At 49.7% G+C, this 16,456-nt stretch overlaps 1 protein-coding gene across 2 annotated transcripts in view; it reads right to left on the bottom strand.

Annotated features, from left to right (window-relative positions):
* LDLRAD3 (low density lipoprotein receptor class A domain containing 3) overlaps positions 1-16,274 on the bottom strand; it is a 171,772-nt gene extending 155,498 nt beyond the window's left edge. For both annotated transcript variants that reach the window (XM_045577601.1, XM_036427259.2), the window contains exon 1: positions 16,167-16,274. In XM_045577601.1, the coding sequence (XP_045433557.1) occupies positions 16,167-16,212 (46 nt within the window). In that variant the 5' untranslated portion in view covers positions 16,213-16,274. The remainder of the gene's footprint in view (positions 1-16,166) is intronic.
* Positions 16,275-16,456: the final 182 nt, after the last annotated feature.

Here is a 16,456-nt window from a genome sequence, read left to right as displayed (position 1 = left end):
TGTAAAAGCTTGTGAGGCTGGACCAGGGATTGGTGCACACACACCGGGAAGGATTCTTCCAGAGAAGGAAATCTGCAAGTCAATGCAGCCCCATCTGCAGCTGCCACATGGCGAGGCTGCGCTGTAAGAATACAACCACAGAAACAGTCACCAGGACAGGCAACCGATGACACAGTCCCTGGGGACCACAGACGTGTCCCAACACATCACTGCCGTGACTCGAAATAGACCGCGTCCATCAGTCATCCAGAAGGCTCCAGCCAGCCACACCGTCCTCGGGTTAGGGACCCATGAGGAGAAATACAAGAAGGTGGCAGGATCCATCGGAACCCCAGCTCGGCCACGCAGCTGTGAGGTGGCACAGGTACATCCAATGCCTGCAGCCTCAGTGTCCTCATCTATAAAATGGGAGCAGCAGGGCTTCTCCTGCAAAGACGTCTTAGGAGGGTGAAGGGAGAGATCTCCCATAAGGCACTGCTGGCGGGTGCTAAATGAATGTGAGGTCTGCCCCATCCGTGTCTCTTCCCACCCTCTTCTCTCAGGCAATTCCCACCCATCGGTTCCTCTCAGATCCTCTCCCTCAGATCCTCTCCCACAGCCAGGGCTCCCTGGCCTAGAAGACCCTTCTCAAAAAAGCCTAAATACCCACATACCCAAACACCAAGTACCTACATCCCCCATCCCGACCCCAGACTCTGCCCATGTGTGAAGTTCAACATGAACAAATTCAAAGTGGAGGCAGCCTTTAGGAAGTGAGATCACAGAATAGTATTCTGTCTCAAAAAGGAAGGAAATCCTGCCATCTGTGACCTTGAGGGCATCACGTTAAGCGAAAGAAATCAGACAGAGAAAGACACACCACATGATCTCCTTTATATGTGGACTCTTAAAAGCATGAACTCATAGAAACAGAGAACAGACTGTGGTGGTCAGTGGGGTTGGGGTGGAGAAATGGGTGGCCGGGATCTGAAGGTGCAAACTTCCAGGTATAAGTTCTAGAATATAATGCACAGCGTATTAACTACGGTTAACAGTCCAGTAGTGTACACCTGAAGCTGTTAACAGAAGACATCTTAAAAGTTCTCATTGCAAGGAAAAACCTCTGTGACTACCTGAGGCGAGCGACGCTAACTGAACTTACTGTGGTGATCATTCTGCAACATACACATACATGAAATAAAATTTAAAAAGGCGAGAGATTCATTTTGTGGTTGGCAGTTGCCTATGGGAGGTCAGCTTTCTGGACAAGGAGATTCACCAGCAGCGTGTCGAAGGGTGAACAGGAAGCTTTCTTGGAGACGTTGTACAAACACAGGCATGGCCTAAACCAATAGTAAGCCCAGACAGCAAACAAAGGCACACACTACATACATAAAGGCTGCATTGAGCTGTGGGGAAAGGAACACGCTGGGAGATACCATCCCTTTTCAGTCAGGCTGGCCAGAACCATGGGCTAAAAACCCAAAAAGAAACAGGAAGAGAGAAAAACTAAACAAAACAGGGAGCACTAGGGCACCCAGGACATCCTTCCAAGGAAGTCTGAGCACCAGTTGGGTGAGCTGACTCCACCCGAAGGCAGGGAGAATGTTCCCAAGGTGGCCTGGGTGCTGCTGGGAGGGCAGGGATTGGGGGAAGTGAGGCAGGGGGGGTCCCACCCCGGCAGAGCCCTCCTATGCGGTGTCCAAGGCAGTCTGCAAACTAGACTGAAGCGGAGCACATATTTCCAAGGGAATGTGTTTCATTGTTGCTACTGTCTTCTCCAGATAGATAGATAGATAGATAGATAGGGATATATGTATAGATAGATAGATAGAGATAGATAGATAGATAGATAGATAAAATATATCTGATTTTTTACAGAGAGGAAGGGGAGAGAGATAGAAAGTTAGAAACATCGATGAGAAACACCGATCAGCTGCCTCCAACACACCCTTTACTGGGGAAGTGCCTGCAACCAAGGTACATGCCCTTGACCAGAATCGAACCTAAGACTTTTCAGTCTGCAGGCCGACGCTCTATCCACTGAGCCAAACTGCTTAGAGCTATCTTCTAATGTAGTACGGTTTCAGCCTTCCCCCCCATAGGTAACACGACCCCCACCAATCTGAATGGGGTTGAGGTACAGTGGTTCCCTCTCCCCAAATGACTGCTGTAAAATGGGTGATAATGGGAAGAGGTGGGCTGAAATGTTTGGCAGACAAGAAATTGCAATGCCAGGCAAAGGGCTTTGAAACAAAAAGCAACAGAGACCTACAGGAGGAGGAAAAGCCAAGAGTTGCCTTTGACCAAATCTCTAGCTTTCTGAGCAGGGGGGCGGGAGGGGGGGAGCATTGGAGCCAGAGTTGACTGAATTTAGAAAAAGGGAGAAATGCCATGTTCTGCCCCAAGGAGCAAGGCTCAATGTAACACACACACACACACACACACACACACACACACACTACAAATGTGAGTCATCCCTCTTCGTAAGAATTTTCTTCCCGTGTAAGAATTATTTTTCTGGAGCAGTGCGATCCAAAAGAACACTCTGAGATGAGGGACATGCTGTGTACATCTGGGCTGTGACCCACACGGGGCTAGGGAGCACCTGAATACACCTGGTGTGAATGAAGAACTGAACTCTGGATTTCCTCTCACCTTAACGCATGTAATAGCCACCTGTGGCTAAGGGGCATCTTACTGGAGAGGATGGGTCTCTCGATATCATCCTTCTTACCATCTGCCTAGTATCTTAGCACATTGATAAGCCGCATTTCTAGTAACCATTTTTGTTAGCACGTGCACACACACACACACACACACACACATACACACACATGCCTGAACGTGTGTAAACATGCCAAACTACTTCATTAGAATAAAGTCCTGGAAGAGGAATGGTGGGGTCCACGGGTAATTACGTTTCCAGGCGTTTCCTGCACATTGAGACCACCCACTTGCAACAACACACATGTGCACAGTATTTCGCCTGTTATTAGCTATTTTCACATACACGACCCTCCGTGGAGCCTCACAAGGACCAGGTAACATTAGAGGAGGCGGGTGATACCATCCGCTATGCGCAGGCTAGGAAAGCAAGCGCTGGCTGGATTGTGGGAGACGGTTTTTACAGCCATCGCTAACGCCTGCACCGGGCCACTCCGTGGTGTGAAACCATCTGTTCTCCTAGGTCCGTTTAACAAGGGAGAGCGCTTATGCCGTGCTCACAAGAGAAAAGGGCAGGATATGAAATGATATTCCCAGGATGATCAAGACCACATAAAACGAAAGAAAGCAAACCAATGTGTTAACAGTCTTCAGGTTGTAGAACTGTAACGTGTTTTTCCATATGTCTGCCCAAATTTTTATGATAGGTCTAAGTAACTATTAAAAAGAACTAACATTCCATGGACAATTATAAAGGCTAAATGGTTTACATGCACTATCTCACTTTAAATATTTCCACATGCTGAGGACCATTATCATCATCCCTATTGACAGATGAAGCTCAGGATGTTGAACATGTTTAAGAAATAAGTCCAAGGTCAAAGCCGAGAGGGGGATTTGAACCCAGCCTGACTGCTGGAAAGACTATATCCTTAGCCGCCACATCAGGGCTCCCCAATCTTTAATTTAATTTATACACGAATTATGGGAAGACCTTGTTATAATACAGATTCCAATTCAGGCGACGCTGATGCTGTTGGCCTGGAGACCACACTTTTGAGTAACAAGGCTCTATACCAGTAGTCGGCAAACTGCAGCTCACGAGCCACATGCGGCTCTTTGGCCCCTTGAGTGTGGCTCTTCCTCAAAATACCACGGCCTGAGCGAGTCTATTTTGAAGAAGAAGTGGCGTTAGAAGAAGTTTAAGTTTAAAAACATTGGCTCTCAAAAGAAATTTCAATGGTTGTACTGTTGATATTTGGCTCTGTTGACTAATGAGTTTGCCAACCACTGCTCTACACAATCTCTATACAGTACTGTCATCTCCAAGGAGAAAACACAGCTTTTCTAAGAATTTAAATAAATAAATGCTTACTCACATATAGAAGCAAAAATATAAAAATATACTTTTCTTCTCGATAACATCTTCATTCCTCTCCAGAGGGCAGACCCTAAACTACTCTTGCAAATTCCCACTGCTAACACTCCCCTGGTCAGACTCCAGAAACCCAACTTGAAGCTTCACCAACCCTCTCATTTTATCCTCAGAGCTTCCATCAGCAAACATCTCCCCAAATCCAGAGAAGCAGATCCTGGGAGGAAGGGCCCCCTGGGGGGGTGTCCCAAGAAACCAGTCAGTCCCACCAACACTCCCAACTGCAGACACTGCCACCAAGCCACTAGCACACTTCAGATCGGACATCTCCCCATCCCCATCCTTTTCCTTTGAGATATCCAAGTTATGGGTTCACTATATGTTTTAACCTTCCAAAATTTGGCAAGCCCTAGCTAATTTTATACCCGAAGAACCTCCAACACCCTTTAATTATGTCCCTAATTCCCCAAGTCTTTTTATGTGGGGATTATCGGATATTCGTTGTTTAATGAACCTTTGCCACTTGCAGTAATCCTGTTTATCTATCTTAATGCTTAATACCATGAAATTACTTATCTGATGCCTTCAAAGTAGGCCCTGCATAATGGATTTTTATTTCCCGAACTTTTCATTGTGTTTATATCTCTTGGTTTTTATGGTGTCTACTAGCATGAATAGCTGGGTAATTTTTCCCTCCCAATAAGAGTGACATTTTAACATTTAGTCTATAATTGATGTACTTCTATCACCTTCCATTTCCCTCTACGATTACATCTATTAATGCACTTCCTTCCTTGAATCATCTGTGTGACTTCGGTAGCAAATTTTTATTACCTTTTAAATTGGACCAGGAGATAATCTTACGTTTCCGCTATTTAATGTTTTGAACGCCCATACTTTATAAAACAGAACTGTTTTGGTTTTTTTTTCGCTTTTCCCTCTTGGTAACGTCTCCTCCTCATTAAGTAAACTGCATAAACTCCCTTCAAGAGGAATTAAGATGCATCGCAGTTTCCATTAACCTCTCAGAAATGTTTTATATGTGCCACATGCTAGTCTTAACGTATCATCTGATTTTTTAAATTGCTACAATCCATTTCCCTCTCAGAGGCCTCTTTCTCTTTGCCTTTTTAAAGCCAGAGTTACCTCTTTGCTGCGAGAGGAATCAGACTATCCCAAAATCTAAAAAAAAAAATAAGTAATGTACCACTGAAGGGCAAAGGTGACGTGGTCAGGTACATTCCAATTCTTCCCTCACATCCTTCCCTCTTCAGTCAGTCACAGCCACATAACTGTGGTGATCAGCTCCATTCCTGCGAGGAGCTTACAGGAAACCTCACTCTGTGACTCACACTCTGCCACTTGGGTGTTGGAGTCAAACAGCAAACAGGGCTGACATCAAAGAAAGTGCCAAATCGCATCCTGTCTCCTGGAACTTCAATCACAAGACAGGTGGCGTTCATTCTTCTGGTGATGTGGCCGAGCCACATTTTATGAGTACTTTCAAAAGTACCCCTTTAGGGCTGGCCGGCGTGGCTCAGTGGCTGAGCATCGACCTATGAACTCAGAGGTCAGGGTTCGATTCCCGGTCAGGGCACAGGCCTGGGTTGCAGGCTAGATCCCCATTAAGGGGCATGCAAGAGGTAGCCGATCCGTGATTCTCTCTCATCCTTGATGTTTCTCTCTCTCTCCCTCTCCCTTCCTCTCTGAAATCAATAAAGATTTTTTTTTTTTAAATACCCGTATTGCCCCCTCCATGTTAGATAGCATTCTCTAAGTCCTCTGGTATGTTTGTGATTCAAAAACTAAACATCCTTATTACCTTTTTGACGTCCGTTAGCTTTTCTTATGTCGTCATTACCATCAACGAGGCAACATAAATGCCGGGCATGCTCAATCCTCACCCTTCTGCATCACTGCTGACATTCACAGATGTTGCCAATGTCACAAGCTTCTCTGGAACATTTCAAGGTGAGTTTTACTTTTCCTTAATGCAGACTAAGCCTAATGCAAGCCACTCTCTCCAACTCTCTCTCTCTTCAACGGCAGTTGGCATCCCCTCTTTCCAGTTCCGCCCCTCCCAGACCCTGTCAGCTGGGTCCCATTGCTGCTATCATACTTTTTAATCACACTCAGGCCGCTGTTTTTATAAAACCTGTCTTTGTACCCCCTTGCTCATCTCTGTTCTGGTTTCTCTCAGCATTAACAATTCTTTATGGCTTCAACGTTTTCCCGATGACATTTCTTTTCTGATGAAACACCTTACGTTGCTCATCACTCTCCTAGCATCCCCAAACTCCCTCATTTTAGATTTATAATTAAAAAAAAAAAAAGGAGAGATAAATTTAGAACTTTCCAAACCCATTGAGAGGCTTTCTTTCAGAAGACTGTGGAGCCACGAATGTGACGGGGGCTCGCTTTCCAGCCATGTCCAATTAGTTTAATGACTCCTGGGGAACACTGCTCCGATTCAAGGCGAACGCCGGAGGGAAATGTTCCAGTAATGCCATCAAAGACGACACGCCGCTGATATCCCCAGAGCCAGCCTCACCGGGCCTTACAATAACAGAAAGGGATTTCTAGCGCCATAAAATTAAACACCCTTTATGCTTTCATTTCTCTACGCCAACAGACACACACAAGTCCCACATGCAATACTTGGCACCTTGGGTTTGCAAGCCCTTCTAAATCGAGTTATTCATCAGTCCCCCAACCCTCCAGTGGCTGTCCCAGAGTAAGCGGATGGCTGCCTCCCTCTAGGAGGCCTCTCTTCCAGGCCAGAGACAGCCTGTCTGTCTGTCTGTCTGTCTGTCAAAATCACAGATGGGTATGGGCACCAGCGCCTTCACCCAATTGAGTACCAAGGCTCCACACCAGTGGTCGGCAAACTGCGGCTCACGAGCCACATGCGGCTCTTTGGCCCCTTGAGCGTGGCTCTTCCACAAAACACCATGGCCTGGGTGAGTCTATGCTGAAGAAGTGGCGTTAGAAGAAGTTGAGGTTTAAAAAAATTGGCTCTCAAAAGAAATTTCAATTGTCGTGCTGTTGATAGTTGGCTCTGCTGACTAATGAGTTTGCCGACCACTGGCCTAGTGTCACCAGGGCTCCCTGGAGGAGAGAATGGTTTTGGGGGCAGGACTTGGGGGTGAGGCTTTGGCGTCCCGAGGCTCATGCAGGTTGGCTGTTCTGAACACTCTGCAGACCTGCAGCCTCCCTGCCTCCCCAGGCACACCGTCCTGCCCACATAGCTCCTGGGTTCGAGCGAACAAGATGGAACATGTTATCTCCAGCGTCTTTCTGGAGCGGGACAGGCACAGTTCACCTTCCACAGTGAAGTTCAGGAAAAGTTCAGACGTGAACCCTGCAGGCGTTAGCTTGGGATCAGAAAGGAAGAAAAACCTTTAAGTGTTCCTTTTTTACATGAGGCACTATAACCGGCATTAGTTTCGCCTTAAAAATCTACTTCCAGACTGTTCACACAGCGGGCCCTTCCATGCGGCACCCAGCACTATTTGAGGGAAGCGCCAAAAGTATTCCCACCAAAGGGACACACGCTCCATCATTAGACTTGCTCCATATTCAAAGGCAAGTCTCAAGGTGCTGACATAATTTGCTTGTTTTTGTGATTGTTTCTTTTAATAAGTCCAGCCTCTTCTGCAAAGGCCAGTTTAAATGTCTATGACAAGTTCTCCCAGGAGGTGGGGGGGAGGTGGGAGGGAGAAGGAGGAGGGGAGGGCAAAACATCTGTTCCAACTGCCCAAGATCCCCCTTGAATAAGATCCATTTAGGACACACACACACACACACACACACACACACACAGCCCCTCGACACCAATGGCTCTCTAACAGAACATCCTACCCATCAGCATAAGCATGAAGTGACACTGACCTACCCATGGATGGAATTCTCTAGAACAAGCTACAGAGCGCACTTCTTCTTCCAACAAACACGGGTTCGACGATCTAGTAAATTCCAAAGCAGGAGAGTTGGGGGTTAGGAGCGCAAGAAGGAAGCTGTGCAGACTGCATGTCCATTATGAAACCACTTCGTATAGGCTGAGGGCTTGGAGAAACTCACTCACTTTTCCACTGTCCTCGTCTATCAAATGGCAGAGCTAACTTCCCACCCAAATCAACTGCTGTGGAAAGGAAGTAAGACCGATCAGCAGTGGAAGCATTACACAGAGTACATAACAGCCTGGAAGATGTTTTTAAAGCTTGTTTGGGGTTTTTTTTGTGTGTGTTTTTGTTTGTTTGTTTGTTTGTTTTTAAGAATGGGAAGATTCCTAAGAACTGCAAGAAATGAAGAAGATACATACCTCTGATATTATAACACCCCTGAAATCAAGGTTCACCTGACAGCCAACAGCATCCTAGGACAGCACCTAAATGGAAGCTGTGATATTTTGGTCCTGCGCAGTGACCAGGTGAATGTGGTCCCAGCCACTCAGACGTCATCGCTTCCAGCCAGTTCTGTGCGGTGGTGATCCGGCAGAGGAGGGATTTACCTATGCAGAGCGTCTTTGGAAAGATTACTCTACAATCTGGCATTGAAATGTAAAGTGACTGTATACGCAAGAAAGGAAGGAAGCAGAACATAAATGTGGTCAACAGGGAAGCAAATACATCTGTCATTGGAAGAATGACTGCCATTGCGTATTTCCTTGTGAAGCAAGAGCCCAGCACTTGAAAGGCCTTACGGAGGAAGAGACTCACAAAGAGCTGAAACTACACGGTATTGTGCTTCTAAGGAGGGGTGCAGGAGGAGTGCCCCTCAGTGAAAGGGAGTGAAACTGCCTCAATCTTTGGAAGAACCGAACTGGCTGGCTAAAGCCATGGTCTGCAAACTCGTTAGTCAACAGAGCCAAGTATCAACAGGACAACGATTGAAATTTCTTTGGAGAGGCACATTTTTAAACTTAAACTTCTTCTAACGCCACTTCTTCAAATTAGACTCGCCCAGGCTGTGGTATTTTTGTGGAAGAGCCACACTCAAGGGGCCAAAGAGCTGTATGTGGCTCGCTCGGGAGCCAAAGTTTGCCGACCACAGGCCTAAAGCAAAGGGAAGGCAGATGCGACCAATTCATGAAGCTCAAAGCAGAACTGACAAATCACTGCATGTAAGTTAAAAAAGAAAAAGCAAATATAAACAAGTATGAGCTCATTAAACTAGATGTGTGTGTGCACCTGTGGATGTGTGCATAACTCCGTCTTAGGGCTAAACTGATATATTCAGATAGTTAATAGTAATTTAGAAAGGGGGAGAGAAATGCAAATGGAGGATGAAGATTTTAATGTTTAATTGTAATTATTTCTATTTTGTTTGAAAGTTTTATAATAATCAAGTATTCTACTTCTGTAATGTTTTCACTTCAATATTACAACAAAATTGTACATGCACAGTTTTGGTAAACCTTCAATGAGAGGTAGGTATTACTATGCTAGAAGATCCAAAAGAAATAAGAAATGTGATAAAATGTTTAACATATGATCCCGGCCCTCAATCCTACAATCTAGTAGGATTCAGAGCTAAAAGAGGAGAGATAGGTAGATAAGTGGATGGATGAGTGGGTGGGTTTGTGGATGGATGGGTGTATAGATAGATAGTTATAGACAGAATGACCATAAAATAAACAAGGCTGATGCCCACAAGCCACCGAAGAAATGTCTTACTCAACTCTTAAAACACCCACAAAGAGTAGCTTCTAGAGTTTTAGAGCCCCAATATAACATACCCCAACATTTTATCTGAAAAAGTAAAGAAGCAAGCCAGGGTGTATGTCATCACCTCTGAAACCTGTTCAAGAACGACCCATTAGTCAATATCCCCAAGACAGGGCACCCATGTTTGCCCCAGCCTGGGGTGTCCATGCGGCTCTGTTCCCACAGTAGGTCTCACATGTAGGAATGCCTCTGAGTTCCCACTTGCGGAAAAGTGCTTCTGCTCTTCCCAGAAAGAAGGTAAACAACCCATTTCCACCACGGGATCCTCTGATTCCTCAAGAGAAAAGAACCACTTTTACAGTTTTCCATCCTTAGAACACAGCGCGGGGGCAGAGTAGGTACCACACTAACCAACAGCCAGATAAAGCTTTAGTAAGAATGGCCTCGTTACCCCAAGTCAAAACGGGAAATAATATTCTCATGCTTGGGAAGCTGGAGCTCCTCATGGAGATGGCTTTGGAAGAGGACACGATGAGACATGTCTCCCCTGCAAGCCCAGCAGCCCTCATCTCCTCTTGGTGCCTCCTTTCTTCCTGAAAATTCATGCACAAAACAGGGCAGTAGCAGATACCGTAGGCTGCTCCTCTGGAGAGAGGAGAATGTCAAACATTCAAGGAAGGCTGGACACGGAGCAAAAGAAAACAACAGCTGGAAGGCAAGGTGCCTTAAAGGATCCAAGTGTTTCAAAGGGACACCGAGAGACATCTCTAATCCTGTCAACAATCACAATAAATGTAACTATAACAATATAAGTGTAATATGCAAATTAGACCAGACAGCCAGATGACCTTCCAGACATCCTTCCAGACGACCTTCAGGACGAAGCCGGGGCTGTGAGGGCCGAGGCAGGCCGCTGTGGCTGCAGCGGCCAAGTCCTTTGCATGAATTTCATGCATCGGGCCTCTAGTGTATATATGTGTATGTGTAAGTGTGTGTGTGTGTGTGTGTGTGTGTGTGCGCACTCTTCATTACTTAGAAAAAAAGACGAGAAAAAGAAGACGTGTGTAATACTTTAAGCAATAAAGAATTTAAGTTAACAAAAGAAAAAGACTGGAGAAAACAGTGCAAGATGTAAGTTTCTCAAAAACCTGCTTACTGTTGGTAGAGATGATTCCCCCACCACCTGCAGAACTGACTCAAGTTGTAAAGCCCTTTGATGGGGAGAGAGGGAATTCTGGGAGGGAACGGGGAGCCGGGAGGAACAATAAGGGCTCTGTAGAGCGGAGGAAGGGGGACTTCCAGGGGTAAGATTTCAACACAGACTCCCAAGGCAAACTCTCAGGCAGCGTCTCCTTCCCGCCCAGCACCGGTGAGCCGCCCCAGCTCGACATTCAGGGAACCAGGTGGCTTTCAGTGAGCTGCCACCTGCCTTTTACCTGCTTTCCCAGCAGCTCTCTCCCAAGAAAACCAAATAAATCTACAATCTAAAACTCCAGGAGTTTGCACTCTGAGCCGGGAGGGAGCAAGAGGGAAAGGGTCAGTGAGGATCAACTTCCAGCTAAACATGGCCCTTCACGGTGAACTTGGGGAGTGGCAGACACCTGATGACTGAAAGGGCCCTGGGGAGGAGGAAGACACCCTGAACCACGGCACCCAGAACACATGATTAGGGTGAGCAGCAATAATGCTCATGATGTAAGACGGGTCTGCTCACACTGGGCCCGGGGTGACTTGGTCCCCAGAAGGCATTTGGCAATGACATTCATGGCTGTCACAACGGTTGGGCGGGGGGGGAGGGGGGGGAGGACTGGTACTGGCACCTAGAACCAGTGATGCTGCGAAATCTGCTACAATGGCAGGGCACCCACCTCAACAAAGAACTATGCAGACCAAAGATCAACAGCACTGAGACTAAAGAAAACCCTGCAAAAGACTAACACCTTCCATGCATCCATCTCCAAAAACCAACAATCCTGCTGAAATGAGTATGTGCCATCAGAGGGATGGAGCTGTGCCCTGGCCGGCGTAGCTCAGTGGAGAGAGCGTCAGTCTGCAGGCCGAGGGGTCCCGGATTTGGTTCTGGTCAAAGGCACATGTCTGGGTTGTGGGTTTGGTCCCCAGTGGGTGGGGGGGTGTGCAGAAGGTAGCCAATCAGTGATTCTCTCTCATCATTGATGTTTCTGTCTCTCTCTCCTCCCTTCCTCTCTGAGATCAATAAATAAATATATATTTTTAAAAGATTAAAAAAAAAATGGATGGAGCCACTATCCTGCCACGAAATTCCACCCACTCTGTTCAGCAACACTCACCACCAAGCAAATGACATGAGGGGCAAAGGCAGCATCTGCAGAGTGCCCAGTGCTCTCCCAGCAAACACGATTAAGGGCACTCCTCGGCATCCAAGAGACCACACTCTTTCACAACCATGACACTGAAAGGGGCCCTTACACACACAGGCACACACGCCATACATGGATGCAAGCATGCACACACTGCGCGTGTGCGCACGCACACACATACACAAACACACACGAACATACAGGAAGAGCCATCTTAAATATTTCCCCAGTTGTCAGATGGGGCTCTGGTTTAAAAAAACAGAAAAACAAAAAACAAAAAAACACACAAAAAACTGCACAGTTAAAATGGCCCAAGCACTCCCAAGATATTCCAAAGGCAAAGAAAGATGGAAAGAGAATAAACAAGAAAACTCCAAAACCAGATTTGTCCCTGGGGCTATCTCACAGCTTCAAACAAACAGTTCCATTACTCCACGGCACATCCATGGCACACAGTCATCTTTTATTTATAATTGGGAAATACGATAAGCATATAAGGAGAGGTTAAATATAAAGACGGAGCTTAATGACTGACAGAGAGCCCATGTCACTACAGCGTGGGACAAGAAATGGCATGGTGGTGGTGGTGGTGTCGGCGGCGAATGGCATCCTGCCGCCACGTGTGGTGCACAGCAGGAAGACCACAGCAATGGGAAAAGGTCCGGCCTCCCTCCAGGACTGAGATTTATTTCACGGATTAACCAAAAACACCGACTGCTGAGCCCGGGCAGAGCAGTGGCCGTAAGGGAGCAGATGTGGGAAGGGGTGCCTGTGGCAGCAGCCTCACCGACTGCTCCTTCACAGAAGCAGGTGCGAGGAAGGGCAGGGAGCGCTTTGCCTGCAAACAGTGAGAATACCCGGGTGGGAACCAAGGGAAGCTGGAGTTGGACTGTGAGCGTCAGTCCCTCCTGTGGCCCCCTGGGTACCGACGATCTCTCCTGAGCCACAAAGTAACTTCCTGCCCCACCGTATCGCGAGGACAATTCAGCAAGATCGTGAGTTTCAAGTGGCAAGCACATCAGTTCTCACAACGATGGGCCACAAATGCTGGTTCCCTCTCTTCCCACGCTGTCTCTGCGCCCCCCCCCCCCAATCATGCACACAGGCATGCGGTAAAGGCCATGTCTTTAATGTATGATTTGATTATTAACTTTCCTAATCCCCAAATTCTCAAACCTGTTTTTGCAAAAGTGATGATACAAGCCCAATCTCAAGTTACTCTGGTGACTTAAGCACAAAAAAAAAAAAAAAATTAAAAATAAGTTCAAATCCGTCCAGGAGGCCCAGAATTTACCCTCCTGCCCTCTCCCACTCACATCCCTGTCCCTCCCGGACTAATCCCAACAACTGGGCTGGCAGGAAAAAACACCTCACACCCCAGGAGGGGAGCCTTCAGCTCAGCGCTTTGAAGATGAAAAGCAACAAGGTGTGTTTATTTGTCCTTGGTACACAGTCTCGTCTACCTGGGCTGGGCTGCAGGAGCCACTCAGCCAGTAAAAAAAGAATCATCCAATCCGCCCGCTGGCACCAGGAAGCAGATCTTTCCAGGAGAAAAGGTCAACCCATCCCCATGCTCCTGGGAGTACACATGGGGGAACCGTAACCCTTTTCACGGACAGAGAGAGAGAAGGTCGGGGAATCTAGTCACGGAGGCGGCCTGGACCATCATCATTCGGCATGCCCAGCTTTCAGCGCACTTAACACCCCCACGGCCACCGCAGGGAGGAAACCTGGCCATCCCATGGCCTGCGGCTCTCGCACAGGATCCATTAAAAAATAATAACTGCCAGCCATCACTTCCCCAACACAGGCAATGCCAACGAAGGAAGGAGAAACCCAGGAAGGTGTCTGAGAAGGTTCCTGAATAACGAAGGCCTCCAAACCGCTCTTGGAATGTCAGCGGCCTTTGAGCCCCACAAAGACCGGGCTCCACTTTGACCCCAGGTTTCTGATCACAGACTATCAACGAGGGCTGGTGTATACAATCTCTCTCGCTTCCTCGACTTCCCAGGGGAGGAGCCAGGTGTAGGATGCGGGATACGAGAGTAGGGACTCCGGTCCCGCGACGGACCCCAAACCAGACCACACAGGCCTCTCCGTGGGCTGGGAACCGGGGTCGCCAGGCGGGCATCAGGAGAAAGGACCATCCCTGTTTCTGGTAACACGTTCAGGCCAAGGAGGAACCCCGGAGAAGAGGAGACACTTAATGCAACACAAAACACGCACACACCCCGACCTGCCCGGGGGGGATTCTAAACAGCAAGTGCCAAGGCCACTGACAGCCGCACGGGCTCCATCGCCACAGATAACGGAAAACCACCCCCTGGGACGGTGAGGCTGCTCTGTGACCCCACCCCATGACAACCATTTTATTTATTCCAGTTCTATTTCACGCGGAGACACATGTCAAACGACCAGCCCTGACCAGAGAAGGACAAAATTAACTTTATAGCTATTTTTACGGACGGGGGAGTTAAGGGGGGGATTCAACCTAAGCAAGCAGGACAACTGGGAGAGGCAAAAAATAGTTTCCACTGAGCCACAAGCAGCTCACTGAGGACACACACACGCACAGGAGCAGGCTCCCGCCTGTCCCTACTTGGGTGTAATCACGGGACACACACTGTGGCTATCCAGGCTGAGAGTGGAAGGTGGGCAGATCTTCACTTCTGAGACGTCCAGGAAACCTACCTGCCTGTTGGAACCGCTCCAAATAATCATGCACTTCAACCAGGGGATGCCATTGGCCCCCTGGAGCTCTCTCTCCCTGGGGTGGCCCTGGAATACACTGTTCAGGGGGGGGGACCCTCAGACCTGGTTACACATCCACAGCAGCCTACAGCACTCAGCCCTCACCGGAAGCCACAACCAATCCATAGATATCTACACAGAGTCCTCCAGGGCTGGGATGATGTCATAGGCAGGGGTGTGGGGAGGCTGCCCAGTGGCCAGGACCTGAGACTTCAAGGAAAGGGAGCTTTCTCTTAGGGCACACCTTGGGAGGGGAGGGGAGGGGTCAGCATGAAAGGAACCTCAACTTCCCCCAACGGCCAAAGCCACCCCCACAGCAAGTAACTGGGAACATTTTTTGGAAAATCAGGCAGGCATTGGATATGTGGATGGCTCAAACGTCAGGCAAGCAAGCTTCTGCTGAAGAAAGTTCCCTGGGCCCCGGTCACCCACTTTCTGGGCATCAGCAACAGCCCAGGAATGACCATCAGGGGCCAAAGGCGGGCGGGGTCTGGGAGGGGCAGCTGACAGCTGTGGCCGGCGGGCAGGGACAGGAGGGGAAGGGCTGCGGGGCTGGAATCCAGAGCGTGCCCACATCAGCAGAAAAGTTCCAGGGAACAGCGGGCTGTCTGGGAGGGAAAGAAAGAAAGAAGCTTGCTGCTCCCGGGACCTGGGGATGCGCTCGCTCACTGCCCTGATGCCCGGTGAAGCGCGGGTCCCCCTCCCGGGGCGCCTCGCCAGCCAGGGCGCCCACGGAGGGGCCAGAAGGCATGGTCCGATGACAAACAAATGATCTGTTCCCAGGACCAGTGGGCAAGATTCACAGTTCCCAGGCCCGGCCGGCCCTGCTTCATCTCTCTCTCTCTCTCTGCTCAAACCAAACACGATCCACAGAGGAGGGAAAGGGAGAGCCAGCCGACCCCGGCCCGGCCCGCCATCCAGGTGGGGAAACTGAGGCCCGAGGGTGCACCCCAGGGAAGAGGCTCTGGGGAGGCTAGCCTGCAGGCAGCAGATGGGATCGGGGAAGCTTTCTCCTCGCTCCCCTCCTCTGCTCCCCAGCACACAACACACACACACACACACACACACACACACGGACTCGCTCGAGCTACGCCCAATCGGGGCCGCCGCCGGGCTCCCCAGGGCCCCGCCGCACAAAGCCCCGCCCGCGCACACAAGACGCGGCCGCAGCCGGCGCGCACGCCCACACAATGGGGACCGCGCTCCGCTCCCCGCCGCGGCCCCGCGCGGGGTCCCGGCCAGCCCGGCGCCGGGGTCCGCCCTCCCTGCACCCCCCCGCCCGGGAGACGCAGCAGCCCGGGCGCGGGGAGGGGGCGCCCGTCGGATCCCCGCCGCCGCGCCCCGGAGCCCCCCGCAAGCAAGTTGGCCGGACGCAGCCCCCCGACTCACCCGCGGCGCTGCTCAGCAGCAGGCACAGCGGCCCCAGCAGCCACATGGCGCGGCCGCCGCTCCCTCCCGCTGCCCGGCGCTCGCTGCCCCCGCGGCCCCGGAGCTGACCCCGCCCCTCGGCGCGCAGACCCCGCCCCCGCGGTGACCCCGCCCCCGCCCCGCCAGCCCGGCCCCGCCCTGCCCGGCCCGGGCCCGATCTGCAAAGTTTTGCAAGCGTCCGAGCTGCACACAGCCGCCCGGAGACAAGCCCGGGTGTCCCCGACTCCGAGTGGCCGCAGAGGGGGCCGCCC

This window comes from Pipistrellus kuhlii, unplaced genomic scaffold, assembly GCF_014108245.1.
Source record: "Pipistrellus kuhlii isolate mPipKuh1 unplaced genomic scaffold, mPipKuh1.p scaffold_m20_p_9, whole genome shotgun sequence".
Lineage (NCBI taxonomy): Eukaryota > Metazoa > Chordata > Mammalia > Chiroptera > Vespertilionidae > Pipistrellus > Pipistrellus kuhlii.
Note: the sequence above shows the minus strand (reverse complement) of the source record. Positions and strands in the feature narration are given on the sequence as shown.